At 35.4% G+C, this 17281-nt stretch overlaps 1 protein-coding gene across 5 annotated transcripts in view; it reads right to left on the reverse strand.

Moving 5' to 3' along the window:
- The window catches only part of LOC143240797 (uncharacterized), a 42356-nt gene that overhangs the window by 15536 nt on the left and 9539 nt on the right, over positions 1 to 17281 (reverse strand). For 4 of the 5 annotated variants that reach the window (XM_076483865.1, XM_076483867.1, XM_076483870.1 and 1 more), the window contains exons 2-4: positions 14469 to 14672; positions 13352 to 13469; positions 3787 to 3904 (exon numbers count right to left, since the gene is read on the reverse strand). In XM_076483865.1, coding sequence (XP_076339980.1) covers positions 3787 to 3904; positions 13352 to 13469; positions 14469 to 14672 — 440 coding nt within the window. Of the gene's footprint in view, positions 1 to 2532; positions 2955 to 3786; positions 3905 to 13351; positions 13470 to 14468; positions 14673 to 17281 lie in introns of those variants that run through there. The other variant, XM_076483869.1, reaches the window with a different exon arrangement.

The raw sequence follows: 17281 nt of genomic DNA on the forward strand, positions 1-17281 counted from the left end.
ATCTATGACTGGATGCCAATCTTCTGTCTTCTTGGGAACAACAAATAAAGGGGAATAAAACCCTAGAAGAACTAGCATGACTCTCTCCACTGCTCCAGACCAACAACACTAATAGCCCTAGAATGAAGTTCTGAAACATGTATATTTAGGAGATGAAATCACTACAGGATAGGTGGACAAGAGTGGAGAAGATGTGAACTGAATGACTTATCTATATTCAAGGACATGTTGTGCCTATAAATCCATGGTTATGGTTTTCTGCCCATCCAGCCATTCTTGGAGCAAAGCCCTCACAGATCCCAAAGGCATACAATAATCATCTTCAATGTTGGCAGCATCACAACTGAGTGAAGGAACCCTTGAATACAAATAGAATTTATTATAGGTACTAGTAGACTGATGGACCCTTTTTGGGGGTCAAGACCCTCAAACAGGAGTGAAATTATAACCTCCTGTAGAAGCCAAGGAACGTCTAGGCACCAACAACAGCACAGATGAATATAGAAGTTGACAAATGAATTAAAGTGCATGCTAACAATGGCACCACCAACAACACAGATGAATGTAGAAGTTGACAACTGAATTGAAGTGCATGTTAACAATGGTCCTAACTTGTCATCAATGAATGTGGTGATGCTGAGTCTCCAAACAAAGTTTAGAGGGATAATAAATAAATAACTCTGTGCTGTATAAAGGGTTGATTGGTTGTTTGTTTGAAATTTTAAGTTGCAAAGCAACTAAATTATCTGAGCTGAAAAACTGGTACAGAAATTAAAAGTAAAGTAAAATTATTAAAATTCATAAAAAGGAATCAAGGTAAAACAAAACAAAGTTTAATTTTTGAATTAAAAACTTAAATAGTGTTAAATTCAATTTTTAAATTTAGTTTACAGCAGTAAGAAAGAAAGTAAAGTAATATAAGTTTTAATCTTAATTTAAAAAGGCTTTCTGTAGCATAATTTTAATTATTATAACTTGCCAGGATGACTAGCAGGTAAGTTCAAACATCAGCATTAGTCACCTGAAGTTGGTCTACCAGTCCTGCTTTCAAGTTATTTGACAGCCATTATCTAATTTCGTATCAACTTATTTTACTTTAACATGTAAAAAGGAATTGTGTTACAAAGTCTAATTTATGATTTAAAAACTCAAAATAGTGTTAAAAAGATTAATGGCCTCTAAAAAACTAAAAACATTTGTAAGGTCACAATCGCCAATGACACTGTCCAACATTAAGGATAAACCTTGAGAGAAAACATATCTAAAATAATGTCATCGTTGAGAGTTGTAATGATGGCACAACAGTAAAATGTGGACTATTGTGACCTGAGTGTCACACAGATCACACACTGGTGCATCAGACCCAGATAAAAAAATGATGAGTTAAAAAACTGTGACAAATGCATAGTTTAGTTACAACAACTTCCTCTTTCCGATCCTTATGAAAAGTTTGTTTTCATGTTGCTCACTCCAAGTTGACTGCCAACTGGCACAGAGCAGAGCCTTGATGACAGAACCATAGTCTCTGTATGGAACAAGCACAGCAATGACAGCACCAGATCAGACAGACAGACTTAGCTTCAGTGTTGGCAAGCTCATTCCTCTGAATACCAATGTGGCCTGGTATCCAGAAAAACTAGACAGAAGTAGATGTTAAAGAGAAATAGGCCAGTAAGTTTTGAACACTGGCAAGAACAAGATGAGAACTAACATGAAGTGGTTCCAGGGCCAGTAGAGGTTCCAAGATAAATCATTAAATTTCTCACAGGAATGAAGTTTGAAGATTGAATGAAACTGACAATTCTTTGTTCAAAATACAATATTATGCAATATATTATTGATAGATTAAAACCTAAAATTTCTATTGGTTATAGGTAATACCAAACTAAACATAAAACTGTTAACAAATTCTAAAACAGAGGATCTGACAGGTGGGTGTGGCAGGAGGGGTCTGATTTTCTATTTGATAGCCTTGTAACTAAAAAAAAAAGGATAAGGCTATAAAAATCATGGTTTTATCTATGCAATGACAATTTTATAGTGAGTAATTTATATTTGATTTTGTACTTTTTTCAAGAGGAAGTGGATAAAAATAGAGAAGACAAGATGATCAGAGAAAATATCTCATGTGTCACACTAGAAGTTCAGAATTTTTTCAATATTGCCTTGCAGATTTAAGAACTTAAAACTTAGATACTATTAACATATAGAATATTAGCTATTATTTTATAACATACTAATCTGTATAACAGAAGCAGAGAATAGTTTAATAAAATCTGAATGTAAGGCACTAAAACTTTATTTCATGTGCAGTAAATGATATCCAGGTAAGAGGGTTATATAACAAATTTTTATTAAAATAGTAAAACAAAACAAAAACTGAATATTTTATTTTTCTCAAATTTCATACTTTTAGGAAAGTTCATGTCAAATTTCAAATTTGCAATAATTTCATCCACTACTTTCTTTTGTGTAAAGAATTTCACAACAGTTAAGTAGCCTACTTACAAAACTAGTACATCATCATAATAGGGTAAAACAAATGAATTTAGGTGAGAGTTAGCTCAAGGCTAATGGCATGTAAATCTCTTAGGTAGACACTTTGTGCAAAAGTGAGGTGGTTTTAGAAAAATGTTTTTTTTCAGATGATATGCACACATGTATTATTCAGTATAATGAACATTTTCTTGAACGTACACACAAAAAATAAAAATTATTTATTAAGTTTTCCAATACAGCAGAATAACTTAAAAACTGTTTACTAAATTTTGTGTATGTTTTCCACTTGATAATAGAATACAATTGAAGAACTATGCTAATTCAATTAAAATGTACCCACTACAAAAAAGTAGTCCCTACCTCTAAAACAATCCACACATTAGGTCAGTGGTGGACAACTTGCAATCTGGAATTCACATGCAGTCCTTAAGGTGAACCCCAAGGTCCCTCTGCATCTTAAAATGTTTCATGTGTAGTTCTTTTTTTTTTAATGTATCAGTTTTGACTTATGACTGATAAAGAAAATTTTACAACTTTTAAGTGTTTGAGGACCACACATTGGTCTGCAGGTTAGTTTAAGTTGCCCACCACTATTGTAGGTATTCTTACAAAAAAAAAAAAAGTTAGACCTGTTACAAAATATCTTTTCAGATTTTCCAACAAAACTTCATTAGAAGATTGGTTCTAGCCAAATAAAGACCCCATCACTGAACACACTGAAACATGGCTGAATCAAAGAATTAGTTCCAGCCTATTTAATTCACCACCAATTTAAGTGTTCAAACACAGGTGACCTAGAATATTAGTTCTATCCCAGTCACAACTCATTACTGTAAGTACTCACACAAAAGTGGGTTAGAGAATTTTCTCCAATGCAGTCAAAAGAATATCATATTAAGTGTTCAAACATAACTCAAAATTAAATTAGTCTTTAACCAACCACAGTATCTTTAACAAAAATATATTATCTATTTTAAATAGACTATAATATCCAATCAACCCAACCAAATTATATTAATATAGATGTTCTAATAATGAAAGTGTCAACAAATTTTCCATTAAAAACCTTGATCAAAATTGTAAAGCCATAGTGTGAACCCAATGCATCAGAATAAAAATACAACCAATAACAAGGGTATACAACTGATGAATTAATGTATTCTAATAATTACAAGTTTTTATTTTGACTTTGCATACTCCTAGGCAGGTTAATATATTAATGCTGCTTTCACTTTTCATATGAAAGTAGCTTCCTTTGTTTAGAAGTGAATAATAATACATAAGTACCTTCCTCATGCTGTCTTCCAAGTTGTCACAATTATCATTCCATGTACTAAACGTGTGTGGACTAATACTTCCAACCCGTTGTTTCAGAGATTTGGCCACTGATGTAAGAACTCCTTCCCTAGTGTGGGAAAAAAAAGGTAATTGTCACAGTTTAAAAAGTTCAGTCTTGTTGTCCTAGATGTGCTGAAAATGCATCTTACAATCTATAACACCATCACAAGGTTCTTCAAAGAGATCAGAATTTAGAAAGGTCAGTGCACTTAGGAGTACAGTTGTAGACCTAGATATAATGAAAATATACCTCACAACCAATGACACCACCACAAAGTGATTTTTTAAAAAAGATCATTTTAGAAAGGTCAGTGTATCTAAAAGTAAAGTTGTAGCCCTACATGTGCTGAAAATATATTTTACATATAACGAGACCACCATGGAATTTTAAAGTGAACAAAATTAAGAAAAGTTGGTCAATTTGTGACCTCCACTGATATACTACATTTTACAATTCTTGACACTACAACTACCATTAAGTTATTTGGTAGTTGTAACATTAACCCTTGTGAAGCTTTTATTTTCATTCACAGTATGGAGGATTACAGTAATAATCCAATCCAGAAAGGGAGGATGCCCAGGAGGCCTTTGAAACCAGAAGGAACATATGTACAGAGTGTGAATAGGGGAAGTAATAATCCCATAGTAACTGGAAAAAAACAGAAGTTATGTGAGACAGCCACCCAAAAAACAGAAAGCAAGGAGACCAAAGACCCACAGTCAAAAAGCCTGGTGAGAAATTCTGCTACCCGAGCCACAGAAGGTAAGTCAACAAGAAATACCCTGGCAGCTAACCGACAAAGAAGACCAACCACCTATGTGGGTACCTTGCCATGGAAGATGAACAAATTAAAGGGATATGTGTGAAGCCACATCTTCCCAAAGTCTGGACAAAAACCAAGCATGAAGACACAAGATGGGGAAACTGGGATGCAGAGCTGGAATCGAGGTTTATGCAGAAGAAAAGAACAGGTGGTAAGAGGTGTAAACACTAGAGCCTTGGAAAGTAAGGTTGTGCTGACCAATGAAGTGAAATCAGAAGAACCCAACAAGGAGTGGAATGTATGAGAGAAATCATCCTATGAAGCAATCAGATAGGAGGGTATACATAAAAGTATGTGTGAGACTAATTCTTGCTGAAGGCATTGACACTGAGAGCCTGTAGTGGAGATACAAGTAATCAAAAAAGAGGCAACCATGTATTATGGTCTATGGCAAATACATCAGTTGGGGTAAACTCCCTCGAAGACAAAGGTCCCTGAAAATGAGTGTATCAAATGACAAATCTATTGGAGAGATGTATCTCAGGAATGAAAGACAATTAGTGGTTGGATTGAAAGCACCCAGCACATGACATGCAAAAAGATGAATGTGATGTGCACTGGCCAAGCATACCATATCCTAAGTACAGAAGCAGAGATCTGTTGGATGGGTGTCCCCTTCATGGTTGATTAGAGCCACCCTTGAAGAGCTGTCTGAAAATACCACTACCAGAAAGCAAGAGGAAGGAAGTAATGTAATGCTAACAAAACAACAATAAAGTCAAGAAAATCAATAAGTAAGACAAATATATATGTAAAAGTGGCTAGTATAAGTAGAGAAAGCTCTATGTAGAGGAATGAACAATATTTAAACTTTTTTTGGTCATCGTCAGGTTCACAAAGAAAGAAAGAGGTAACTGACCAATAGCTGACTACATGTTTGAAGGCAGTTGTGTAATTGAGTGTAGGAATGTAGAGGACATGCTTAGATGTTGGATTATATTTATTAATATAGGTATAAAGGTGTTACTTTGTATTGGTTTATTTTGGGCTTGAGTTGTTGTATAAGTAGAGCTTCTTTAATTTTGCATTTGTTTATGTGTGATTCTTTAATTAATAATTGGGTGTTTTCTATGGTATTGTTGTGTTTATTTGATTTTTAGTGTTCAAAAATGTCTGAAGGTGACTTTTTGTGTTCTTTAAATCTGGTTTCCATTTTTCTACTTGTTTCTCCAATATCGAAGTTGTGACAGTTATCTCATTGTATTTTATAAATAATGTTGGTGTTGTGTTTGTCAGTGTAGTTTTTACATAATATAGACCTTAGTTTTGTGCTTTGTTTTTGAATAAATTTGGAATTAACTGGATTGTCATATTTTGTTACTAGTTTTTGTCCAATGTTGGTTATTTTTCTGCTGATATCAGGAATATATGGTATGCAGTAGAATATCAACTAACAAAAGTAAATATACCCCACGATTTAAAAAATCACGAAACCATATACTACTGCATACTATACATTCCTGACATCAGCAGAAAAATAACCAACATTTAGCAAAAACTAGTAACAAAATATGACATTCCAGTTAATACCAAATTTATTCAAAAACCAGGCACAACATTAAGGTCTATACTATGTAAAAACTACACTAGATGTACTTTGATTCTTTAAAGGGAATCACATAAAAAAAAGGTCTAATGCATAAATTAAAACCTTAAACAGCATTAAAAAAATTAATGGCCTTTAAAAAACTAATATCATTTCTAAGGTGGACAGTGTCACCATTGCCAATAACACTGTCTCACATCACGGATGAGCCTTAGGACAGCACGTGTTTAAAATGGTGCCATCATTAAGAGTCATAATGATGGCAAGAAAGTAAAATATGGCTTATTGTGACCTGAGTATTACACAGACAACACATTGGTGCATCAGTCCCAGGTAAAAGAAAATGATGATTTAAAAACCTGTGACCAATGCATAATCTAGATACAACAACTTCCTCTTTCCAATCCTTATGGAAGCAAAACGGCCAAAGTCCAACAGAGGATTTTATTTGGAAAGCTTGTTTTCACAATGCTCACTGCATGTCGACTGCCAACTGGCGTGGAGCTGAGCCTTGAATACAGGACCATAGTCAATGTATGGAACAGGCAGAGCAGTGCTACTGCCAGAGCGGACAGATTTAGCTGTGGTGGTGGCAAGCTCCTTCCCACGAATACCAACATGGCCTGGTATCAGAAACACTGAGTAGAAGTAGATGTTAAAGAGAAATGGGCCAGTCAGTTTTGAACATTGGCAAGAACAGGGTGAGAACTAGCGTGAAGCGATTCCAAGACCAATAGAGAACTAAATGAGTCAATGTAAATAGTGCAATTTGGGTACTGCTTAGCTTCTAGGTGATCTATGGCAACAGAAATGGCATACAGTTCAGCAGTAAATAGAAAAACTGTAGAGGGATTCTGTGTGCAACCACCAAACCACAACAAATCATGGCAGAGCCCACAGTGTCGTCTGATTTTGAACCACGAATATAAATAGGAATGGAAGGAAGGTTTGAAAGATGTTCAGCAAATAACAAATAGTAATACTTATCAGGAGTATCTGCTTTTCTCAAATGACTTAATGAAAGGTCACATTTGGGGGCTGTAATAAGCCATGGTGGGATGGACTAACCAGTGGATACAGCAATGTTATCCAAGGACAGACCCAATTCATCCAACTGTGCCTAGATATGAAGGTCAAAAGGAATAATGGCATATCCTTTGTTCTGAAAAAGCATGGCCCACCAAGAGAGGAAAACACAACCCAAAGTGGGATGCTTTGGTAAGGAATGAAGTTTTGAAGCATACAGTAAAGACAGTTGCAAACAACAAAGATGTAGAGAAGGTTCATGAGACTCTCTAATACAAGCTCTGAGCTGGGGAAGTGCGGAAATCCCCGGTGTAGAGCTGAAGTCCCTGATGATGAATGGGGTCCAGCATCTTCAAGGCCGAGGTCCTGGCAGAGCCATAGACCAGTGATCCATAGTCTACTTTCGACTGAATAAGAGTACAATATATCTTTAGCATAGAAAATCGATCAACTCCTAAGTGGTGGAAGAGAGAACACAGAGGATATTCGGTGCTCTTGTACATTTGACCCGTAGCTGCTTGATGTGTGGTATAAAGGTCAGCATATAATCAAAGATAAGCTCCATGAACTTTGTCTCAGGGACCACAGGTAGTACAACTTCACTGGTACAGAGTTCAAGATCAGGGTGAATACCCCATTGGCAGCAAAAAGTGCATGCTAATGGTTTTAGAGAGAGAGAAGTTAAAACCATTTACTGTTGTCCACTTCAGTAAACAACTGAGGGTAGTCTGTAGCTGCAGCTGAATATACCTCATGTTCGATGACTCACATGAGCTGCAAAAGTCATTGACATAGACCCATTTACAACAGTAAGGAGTTATTCAGTGATGGCATTAATCTTTACACTGAAAAGTGTGACACTCAAAACACAGTCCTGAGAGACTCTAAATTCCTGTAGAAAAGAACAAGAAAGTGTTGAATCCACACAAACTTGGAATTAAGAGTCCATTAAAAATTTTTAATAAAAATTGGCAAATTGTCACATAAGACATATAAATCGAGGTCTCACAAAATGCATTACATCCATGTTGTATCATAAGCTTCCTCAGTGTCAAAGAATATCAATACAAGATGTTGTCGTTTGAGAATGGCTTCTCTGATGGACGTTTCAAGTCGAATTAGGTGATCCACGGTGGAGAGCTGTTGTCAGAGCCCATACTGGGTGTGCAAGAGAAGGTTTTTTGATTCAAGGAACCAAACAAGATGAGCATTAATCATCCTTTCTAAGGTCTTACAGAGACAGCTCGTCAAAGTAACTGGGCAGTTGTTTGAAGGAATCTTGGGATCCTTCTCAGACTTGGAGAAAAGTAGAACAACAGCCTAGTGCCAGGAATCAGAAAAAACATTCTCCTGCCAGATCCAGTTAAAAACAATCAAAAGAATAGCAAGAGAAGCAGGAGATAGATGGTACAGCATGTCATAGTGTATATCATCAGGTCCAACCAATGTACTGCCAGACCGATGAAGGGCCAGTTTGAGTTCCACCAGTACCAGTGTAAAGAGATGATTATTGTCATGGAGTCAATCAGCTCGAAAGGAAAGAGATGGATGCTCTGCCCGAGTCTCGATGGCTAAGAAGGTGGAAGAAGAAGTAAAAGTGCTAGATACCCAGCAAAAGCTTTCACCTAGAGTATCAGTGATGCTCCAGGTATCAGCTACTTCCTGGCCATCAGAGAGCAAGATTGAGAAGGGGACAGAGTTATATTGCCCACTGACCTTTCAAATCTTGTCCCATATGACTTTGGAACTGGTGGCAAAAGATATGCTGGTTGTGAACTTAATCCAATATTCCTGTGCATGGGCCCGCCGGAAAGTGATGCAGTTTGAGAGTGTGGGATATCTATGGAAAGTATCCCAAGCTCATTCCTGAACCTTCCATGCTATGTGGCAGGCAAGATTCCACCATGGATGATGATATTGTGGAAAGCATGTTGAGGTTTTAGGAATACACTGAGCAGCTGCTTGTATAATACAGTCAGCTACTGCTGCCACACAGTCGTCTATTGATGGCTTACAGATGATGGCAGGATCAAGTTCTGCGAGAGTAGTGAAAGGGGGCCAGTTTGCCTGATCCAAGTGCCACCAGGGCATGTGGGTCAGGTGGAATCGACCACTGCCAGTCTCTCTCAAAATTATAGGAAAATGATCACTGCCTCGTGGATTACTGTCAACCCTCCATGAAAAATGGGAAAATAATGAAGGAGAGCAAATTGAGAAATCAATAGCAGTAAAGGACTGACTAAGTGCATGGAAATAAGTAGAAGAACCAGTATTAAAAGGAGAAAGGTTGTGATCAGAGAGCATATGCTCTAAAGCGCAACCCCTCCTATCAATATCAGTACTTTCCCAGAGAGGATGATGTTCATTAAAGTCCACCAGGATGAAAAGGATGAGAGCATCAAGGTCTGATTGATCATATGTCTCTCCAAGCAACAGGTAGAGAGAACAAACAGTGATGGTAAGACCCAAAGAAATATGGATGGCTATGGCCTCCAAAAGTGTGTCAAGTGGCAAAGACAGGGTGGGCACATGCTGATCAACAAACAGTGCCATCCCTCCATTTACTTGTCCATCACATAGCCTGTCATTTCTGTACAAAATAAACCACCAAAAGGTGACTGTATCGGCGAGTTTCAGAAATGTTTCCTGTAAGGAAAGACATACAGGATGGTAGGAAGCAATCAGTGTTTTGATGTCATCCAGATTAGAACGTAAACCTCAATAGTTCCATTGTATCAATGTGGCCATGTTTATTTACATGTAGGAAAATTGGGTGGAGAACCCTTCTGTTTATGACCACGTCCTTTTTCCTTACTGTCCTCATTCGAGGAAGGTCTCTTGACCTCCATGGATCCTGCCCTGGGTCGATTGGACAGGGTTTTGCTGTTGGAAGGGAATTCCAGAGACTGAGAACATGAACGAATGATTGTTTTGCATCTTGGGGTAGGAGAAGAAGATGTATCTGAAGAAATGCTTGTACCTGGAACCAAAGGACGTAGATTTTTGGGTTTGGTGGAATATATGTAAGGGACAGAGATAGGTGTTGAAATTGATTCATTAACTTTTTTAACCATGGAGGTCAAAAGACTTTTCATTTGTTTGGAGAACAATTCTTTTGGAGGCACAGAGAGATCTGTCTGCACACCCACTGTAGTTGTGGAACAAAGTGCAGCAGCATACGTCCAAGATGAGGTGGTGGACAGCAATTTTCGAGCCTCAGGATAGTAATGTTATGAATCATTTTCAAATGCTGCACCTCTTTTTCTTCCAACCATTTAGGGCAAGAACAAAAGAACGAAAGTAGGATGAGTGAGAGCCATTGCAATTGATGCAATGAGGGTCCATTTCACACTTGTAGGCAACATGGTCCTTGCTACTGCCTCGAGCACACATCAAGGAACCACAACATGACGTCTTTGAGTGACTGAATCACTGACACTGGAAACATTTGAGAGGGTTTGGAATGTATGGCCGTACTCTGCAACTAAGATAACCTTCCTTGATGGTGGCAAATGGATGTGGTAACGTAAATGTGAGAATGAGAGCATTGGTCAGCAAAATAATTCCATCTTTGCGAGTGGAGATACGCCTCACTGCAGAAACTCCTTGGGTGGAGAAACCAGCGAGAATCCCTGACTCTGGGATGTTCTTCAAATCCCTCTCAACAATAACTCCTTGTGATGAATTCAAAGTAGCATGAGATGTAACCTCAATTGGTATTTCCCCAAGTGCCTTTGAATGCAACAGAAGTTCACTGTGCTGAGATGTGGATGTTTCCACCAATATGTCACCAGATTGAAGCTTTTTACTGACTTTGGACAGCCAGCAAGTCTTTCTAGTCCCTTCTGAAAGAAAAAGGGAGTCATTTGCCTTGAAGGTTTGCCTGAAAGTGAATGTAATATAAGAAAAAGAGGTACAACAGGTGATAGAGATGATGAGGATTGCTGCTCAGAATCTTCAATATGTGGTTGTTTAAGTATAGACTGTTTTTTCACTATTTTATTAAGATTTTTAATTGGAGTATCCATAATAAAGAGAAGAAAATGTCAGTGCCCACTGACCCTACCCACCATGGAGCCCTATGAGGGGATGCACTACAATGTGAAACAAGGACACTACAGCAACGCCAGGGTTTCGTGAGCACTATACCCAAACACCAGCATCAGCTATAATGTCCACAACACATGTTGAGAACATCCAACACTGGTATTTGGTTGACCCTAGCCCAAGTGGATCAGCCGAATGACCCTCAGGGGGCCACCCTAAGGCTGATTGTCTACAGGAATTCAAGGCCAAATTGGTGTGTTAGGGTTAGACCCCTCAACCACCAGGATCCTCTCTTCCCCTTCATGGGTTGCCACACACAGCAAACATGTGGGTGAATGTTTAGATCCCAGAGGAGGTAAACTGAAAGAATCTTCCATGGGAGGTCCCCTCACCACATACAGGAATCCACACCGAGGAGTTTCCATTTTTGAAAACAGATTTTTTAGAGTCTATATACATTTTACTTACTTAGCTTAATAAATTTCAGTGAAACTCTATGATATCAGTATAGTTATTTATGACTTTTTTGGTTAATCAACTGCACATATAAGATCTAGAAAAAAATTTTTGTTTAATACCCTCCACATGAAAATTTTAAAAGGCTTAGCATCCTCTTTCCAACAGCAACTGAGTTCAAAGATAATAGCGAGAAGAGATAATTGTTTTCTTTACTTTTTGGTTTATTGTTTTATATTTTAAGAAAAATAAGTTTAATAATTTATTTATCAATAGTAATAATCTATATATTTACATAATGTATAATGATTGAAATGTGACTATATATAACAAAATACTAGTTCACTGAAACACAGTCAAGGCTAGGAAGACTAAAGGTCAGTTTTATATTACTTGGTAAGTCACATGAATGCATGTGCACCATGTCAATGCAAGCCATGTAATGTTAGCTAGTCATAAAGAAAGGTCAATATAATAATAAACATATTGCATTACAAAGCTTAAGCTACTTAGACTAAAGATTTATATTTTTGTATTATAATATGTGGTCATTCTGGCATGAAAAAAGCATATTTTATATTCATATCATAATTGTTTACGATGGTTATGAAGTTGGTCAAGTAACAGACCCAACATAGTTAAGAGTATAGAAAACAAAATATAAAGTTTTACTGAAAATAAACATTTGAAATGTATTTAGGAGGTTTTGGAGATAATGCAAATAGTTTTTGAGATGAAGAATAGTTTTATAATCATGAAATCACTTTGCATTCACACTAGTAACAAACTACACTTAATATTTTCACAAATAAATCTTTTGTAAAAATACTTCAGTAAAAACTCTGATTTTGTTTATAAAATACTTGTAATATTTATTAAAAGTCTACCAAAATTTGTGAAGATGCACATGTTGCATCTAAAGTTATAGTGCAAATACTTAATGTGTGCAAATGTGTAGATGAACTCATATTATAACAAGTCCTTTGCAAAAGAGTTAATAGAGTAGTAAACTAAGAACACTGATCTATGATACTGATATTTGACACAAAATGGTTGTTTTTTACTTATTTACAAAAACAATGATTCAACGATTATTTTTCTGGCATTAATTGATTAATCAAAATTTCAATTAATTAATTAGTTTATGGTACATCAACTGATATAATTGCTGCTTACAGGTAACTGATTAAAACAAGAAAATTGCCCAAGTCTACTTTCTTTACAGTGGTTTTATTAAAATCTTGTGAAATAAATACATGATAATAAGTAGCATATAAGAAAAAAATAATTTACAAACAAAAACTTGATAGCCCAGGTGTTTCAAATACAGACATTCCTTCTTCATGAACAAAATATAAATATTTTTTAGGTTTTGAACACCATGATAAACAGTTTCTGCTAAATTAGAAATTATTTAAATTCATCCTTTAAAATATGAACTTTTTAGAAGAAAAAACATATTTCACAAATATCTACAAGGAAGATCTAGCATCTGTAATGTTTAATTTCATTAATTTGTTACATCAGTCATTAAATTTTGGCCATTTTACAGTTTTTCCAAAATCATGTTTGTTAAACTAGCTTCTGTTTGCTAAGTGACAAAATACTACAGTACCTTTCTCTTGCCTTCATTTCACTTAGCTCTACCTCTAATTTCTGATTGATCTGCTGAAGTCTGGCAATTTCAGTCTCATAGCAGTTAGTTGAACCTGTAGCAGCATCAGCAACAGTTTCTATTAAGAAGCAAATTAAACTTATTTCTTCAAAGATAACTTTATCCATACAATGTATTATGATTGTACATTCACATAAAAAATCCAAAAAATTACTAGCCTACATACACAGTGGTCAGATGTTCAACAAGTAAATATCAAGTTCCAAACAGAAGATTTATGAAATTATTTGCAAAAATAAATCAGATAAAAAGCAAAGAAATGTGGAATCAATCATTTGTGAAAATATACAATTTTGTTACATACATACTAATGTTGAAATATACTTGGGTCTCACTGATAATAGCTAACTTCTTAGTTGGTTTGAACACTTTGGCTGCTGAAGCAGAGAAGGTCAGAAACTATAAAATTATCTACACTTAAAAGACGAGAGAAATGTGTTTACAGCACACTACTTAGGCAGACAAAAGCCTGCAGTATCTCACAATGCTATATTGCCTACATTAGCAACCACTGTGCTGAGCAAATTCAAGGAAAGATTACCCCCCAGCTCATTACAAATATCTGTACGACCTCTCCTCTTGGATATAATACCCAACCTACTGAGGGGATGGCACATAAACATGCAAGTATAAGCTTTATGAAATGTTCACTGTGACAAGTAATCCCATTTTAATGTGAGGATCAATGTTTCTGATTATTCACATCCTGATCACAAGAATATCAGCTAAGTGCAAATCACCCATATATACATTTTGATTTAATCCCAGAATATACCAGCCCAAAGATATATTCATTACTAGTTTTGAGTGTATGTTAAAGTTTTCCAACTGCTCAAAGCTTAATCTATGGTAGTTCAGGTGGTAGAATATCACTCAAGATGGATATATTGGAAAATCCCAACCCATTAAAAATGTCAATTCATAATACCTGATATAAAATGTCCAGCTACTACTTGATTTTAGGCAATGAATATCTTTGTACATGTAATTCAAAATTGTCTTGTTTTGTTTTCACTTTTCTTATTACATTCTGAATTAATGAAATTTTACATTGTACCTGTCATAATCTGCTGAAGAGATGCTATCTCTTCCTTGCACTTCTGCTTCTCATTTTCAATTTCTTTATCTTTCTGACATTCCACAACAGCTACAAGTGATTTAGTTTCTTCTAATTCCTTTAACAGCTGCCTTACTTGTTCTTCCAGAGCCTTACTTTTTGTCAGTGAATCATCAAAAAAAGAACAGTCTCCATCTTTCAGTGCTGTGTATGACATTAATATCAATTTTTTACTTAAAGTTATATATCTATTAAAACTTATTATGCTCTCTTTTCTATTTCATGAACTTAAAAAAAAATGTACACAAATGGAGTTCTACAACTTATAATCTATGCTATAATAAATTTTAATACCATGATAAACCACAGTACAGACAGATAACATGTTTGTACAATAATCATTACTATACAATATTCAGAATAGTTAGAAGTATGAAATGCACTCACAAATGTTATTCAGCTATACAGTTAAAATTTAGTAAAGAAAGCAGAAAAACAGTGATTCAACACCCATTAGCCAAACAGTTTTAAGTTCTTAATTCAGTAGCTGAATACAATTATGTATTCCATAATAGTCATACAAGGTATAATTATGTTACAAGCATAAGCTTTCCTGGTAGTCAAAGTTAAATAATGTGAAAGAAGCCTGTTTCACAGTTGTTTTAGTAAAAATATCATAACTACCATGAAATACATCATCTGTATGACATTCACCATTTCAGGAATATAAGACTAATAAATTAAGGCCTAAGGTGTGAAACTATGAAGTTAACATTTTATTTTTCAAATCTTTTTTCAGCAAAACAAATTTTTTTATATAAAACAAAATGATGAAAATGGAATAGCAAACAGAATTTTATCAACAAAAAACTAAACACTAATGGATAATGAGAATGGATTACAAGTAATTATTTGGTCAGAGAAACTGTCACATTTGGCAGGCAGAATTTATGAGAATATTATTCCATAAAACAACAAGTTTATGCCTTGAATTATGGCTGATGAATAAACTCTTAAAAATGAGTCAGCCAAGTAAATGACACCAAAGGCAGACTCTCCACCTAAGCAATATAAAAAAAGAGAAATGACTGAAAAATTGATTCTGAGAAGATTAAGAATAAAGTATAAACTCTCCATGTACTGACTTTAACCACATCAACACCTCAAGCATAAAGTATAAACTCTCCATGTACTGACTTTAACCACATCAACACCTCAAGCATAAAGTATAAACTCTCCATGTATTAACTTAACCACATCAACACCTCAAACATTTGACTCTGCAATTACAAATCAACACAAAAGGAACCAAGCAATTCAATAACAGATATAAAGTTTTGTTTGATAAGGTCACAGTTAATAAAAGGTTATAACTGTCTTTTGCTGCAAATATATGTCCAATAGGTACTTATAGCTTTTCATATAAATAGCTATTCTCAGTACTTCCCTTTATATGCAATAAAATTATGTGTGCATGCCACAAGCCTTTTACCTCTACTCCATTGGAAATGACAGATTTTAATGCATTTCTCGTGCAAATCATTATGCATCAACTCTCATCCAATAATAATGCAACAAACAATCATGAAGCACGTGACTCTCTCTATTCATTTCTACTAAAGTATCACTTCAAGTTTTGGCAGAAGATGGAAACATTGGTTTCTAGTGGGAAGGAAGAGTGAAAAGTGTAAGAATAGATATGTACCTATCAGAAATACATTTTCACTGTAGGAACAGTTAACATTTTCCAAAACTGAAAATGTAGTTCCAATAATACCTCCACTGACAATAGAGCTAGAGTTATTCTTGAACATTGGCTTTGCCTACCTAAGCTTTGGTCTCACATGCTCTAGTCTTTTATACCCCACTTAAATACCCTTGGCAATATTTAATTTGAAATTCTCTCCACCCTCATCAATGCACTCTCTACCCTATAAATATCTTATTTAATGTAATCACTTTTTTTTAGCCTTACACCATCTGACTTCCTTTTAGAGGGGAGAAAAGGCTGAAAATTGTCAGTAGTGATAAGTGTTGCTAGGAAATACAATTTCAGTTCAGGAAAATGTTAACTCCCAAAACGTATTTATCATCCACTGACAATAGAGCTAAAATACCACACTGAAAAGGTGAAGGGGGGCCAGTGCAAGTATAATATGATTCATACAGAATGCATTTGTGAAACAGTGGTGCACAAAAATAAGAATGGTATACAAATGGGAGAACCTAGTTCCTGTATCAAGTGTGGAACAGAACATGAATAATCATTGTAAGCCAGTCCCAACAAGATAGCCAAAAAGGAAAATGGGAGGTCAGATTAGTTGCCTTACTAACAACAGTAATACAGGAAGTCACATGCACATATGCCCCGTCTTTATTATTATTATTATATGGAAATTATAATTACCTGACAATTCACAAGGCAATGTTAAAATCCCAATACATAATAGAACAATGAGTAGCATTTTATCAGAGAAAACTATGATCATCAGTTTGTCAAGAAAAAGTTACCACATTGTCTATGTAAGGTGTTTATATACAGCACCTGGATAGAGGGTGCATTAGTGAGGGTAGATACATTTGTAAATTAAATATTGCCAAGTGCATTTAAGTGGGGCATACAAGACTAAAGTATGTGAGACCAAAGCTTAGATAGGCAAAGCCAATCTCAAGAAATAGCTCTAGTTCTACTGTAAGCAGATGATATGTTTTGGAATTATAACTTATAATATGGTGCATTAACTCCACTCACATAAATACACAGAATGCCTCATTGAAAAGGTGAACGGAAAAAAGTAGTATCCTTCAAAAGC

Source organism: Tachypleus tridentatus, chromosome 13 (assembly GCF_004210375.1).
Source record: "Tachypleus tridentatus isolate NWPU-2018 chromosome 13, ASM421037v1, whole genome shotgun sequence".
Taxonomy (NCBI): domain Eukaryota; kingdom Metazoa; phylum Arthropoda; class Merostomata; order Xiphosura; family Limulidae; genus Tachypleus; species Tachypleus tridentatus.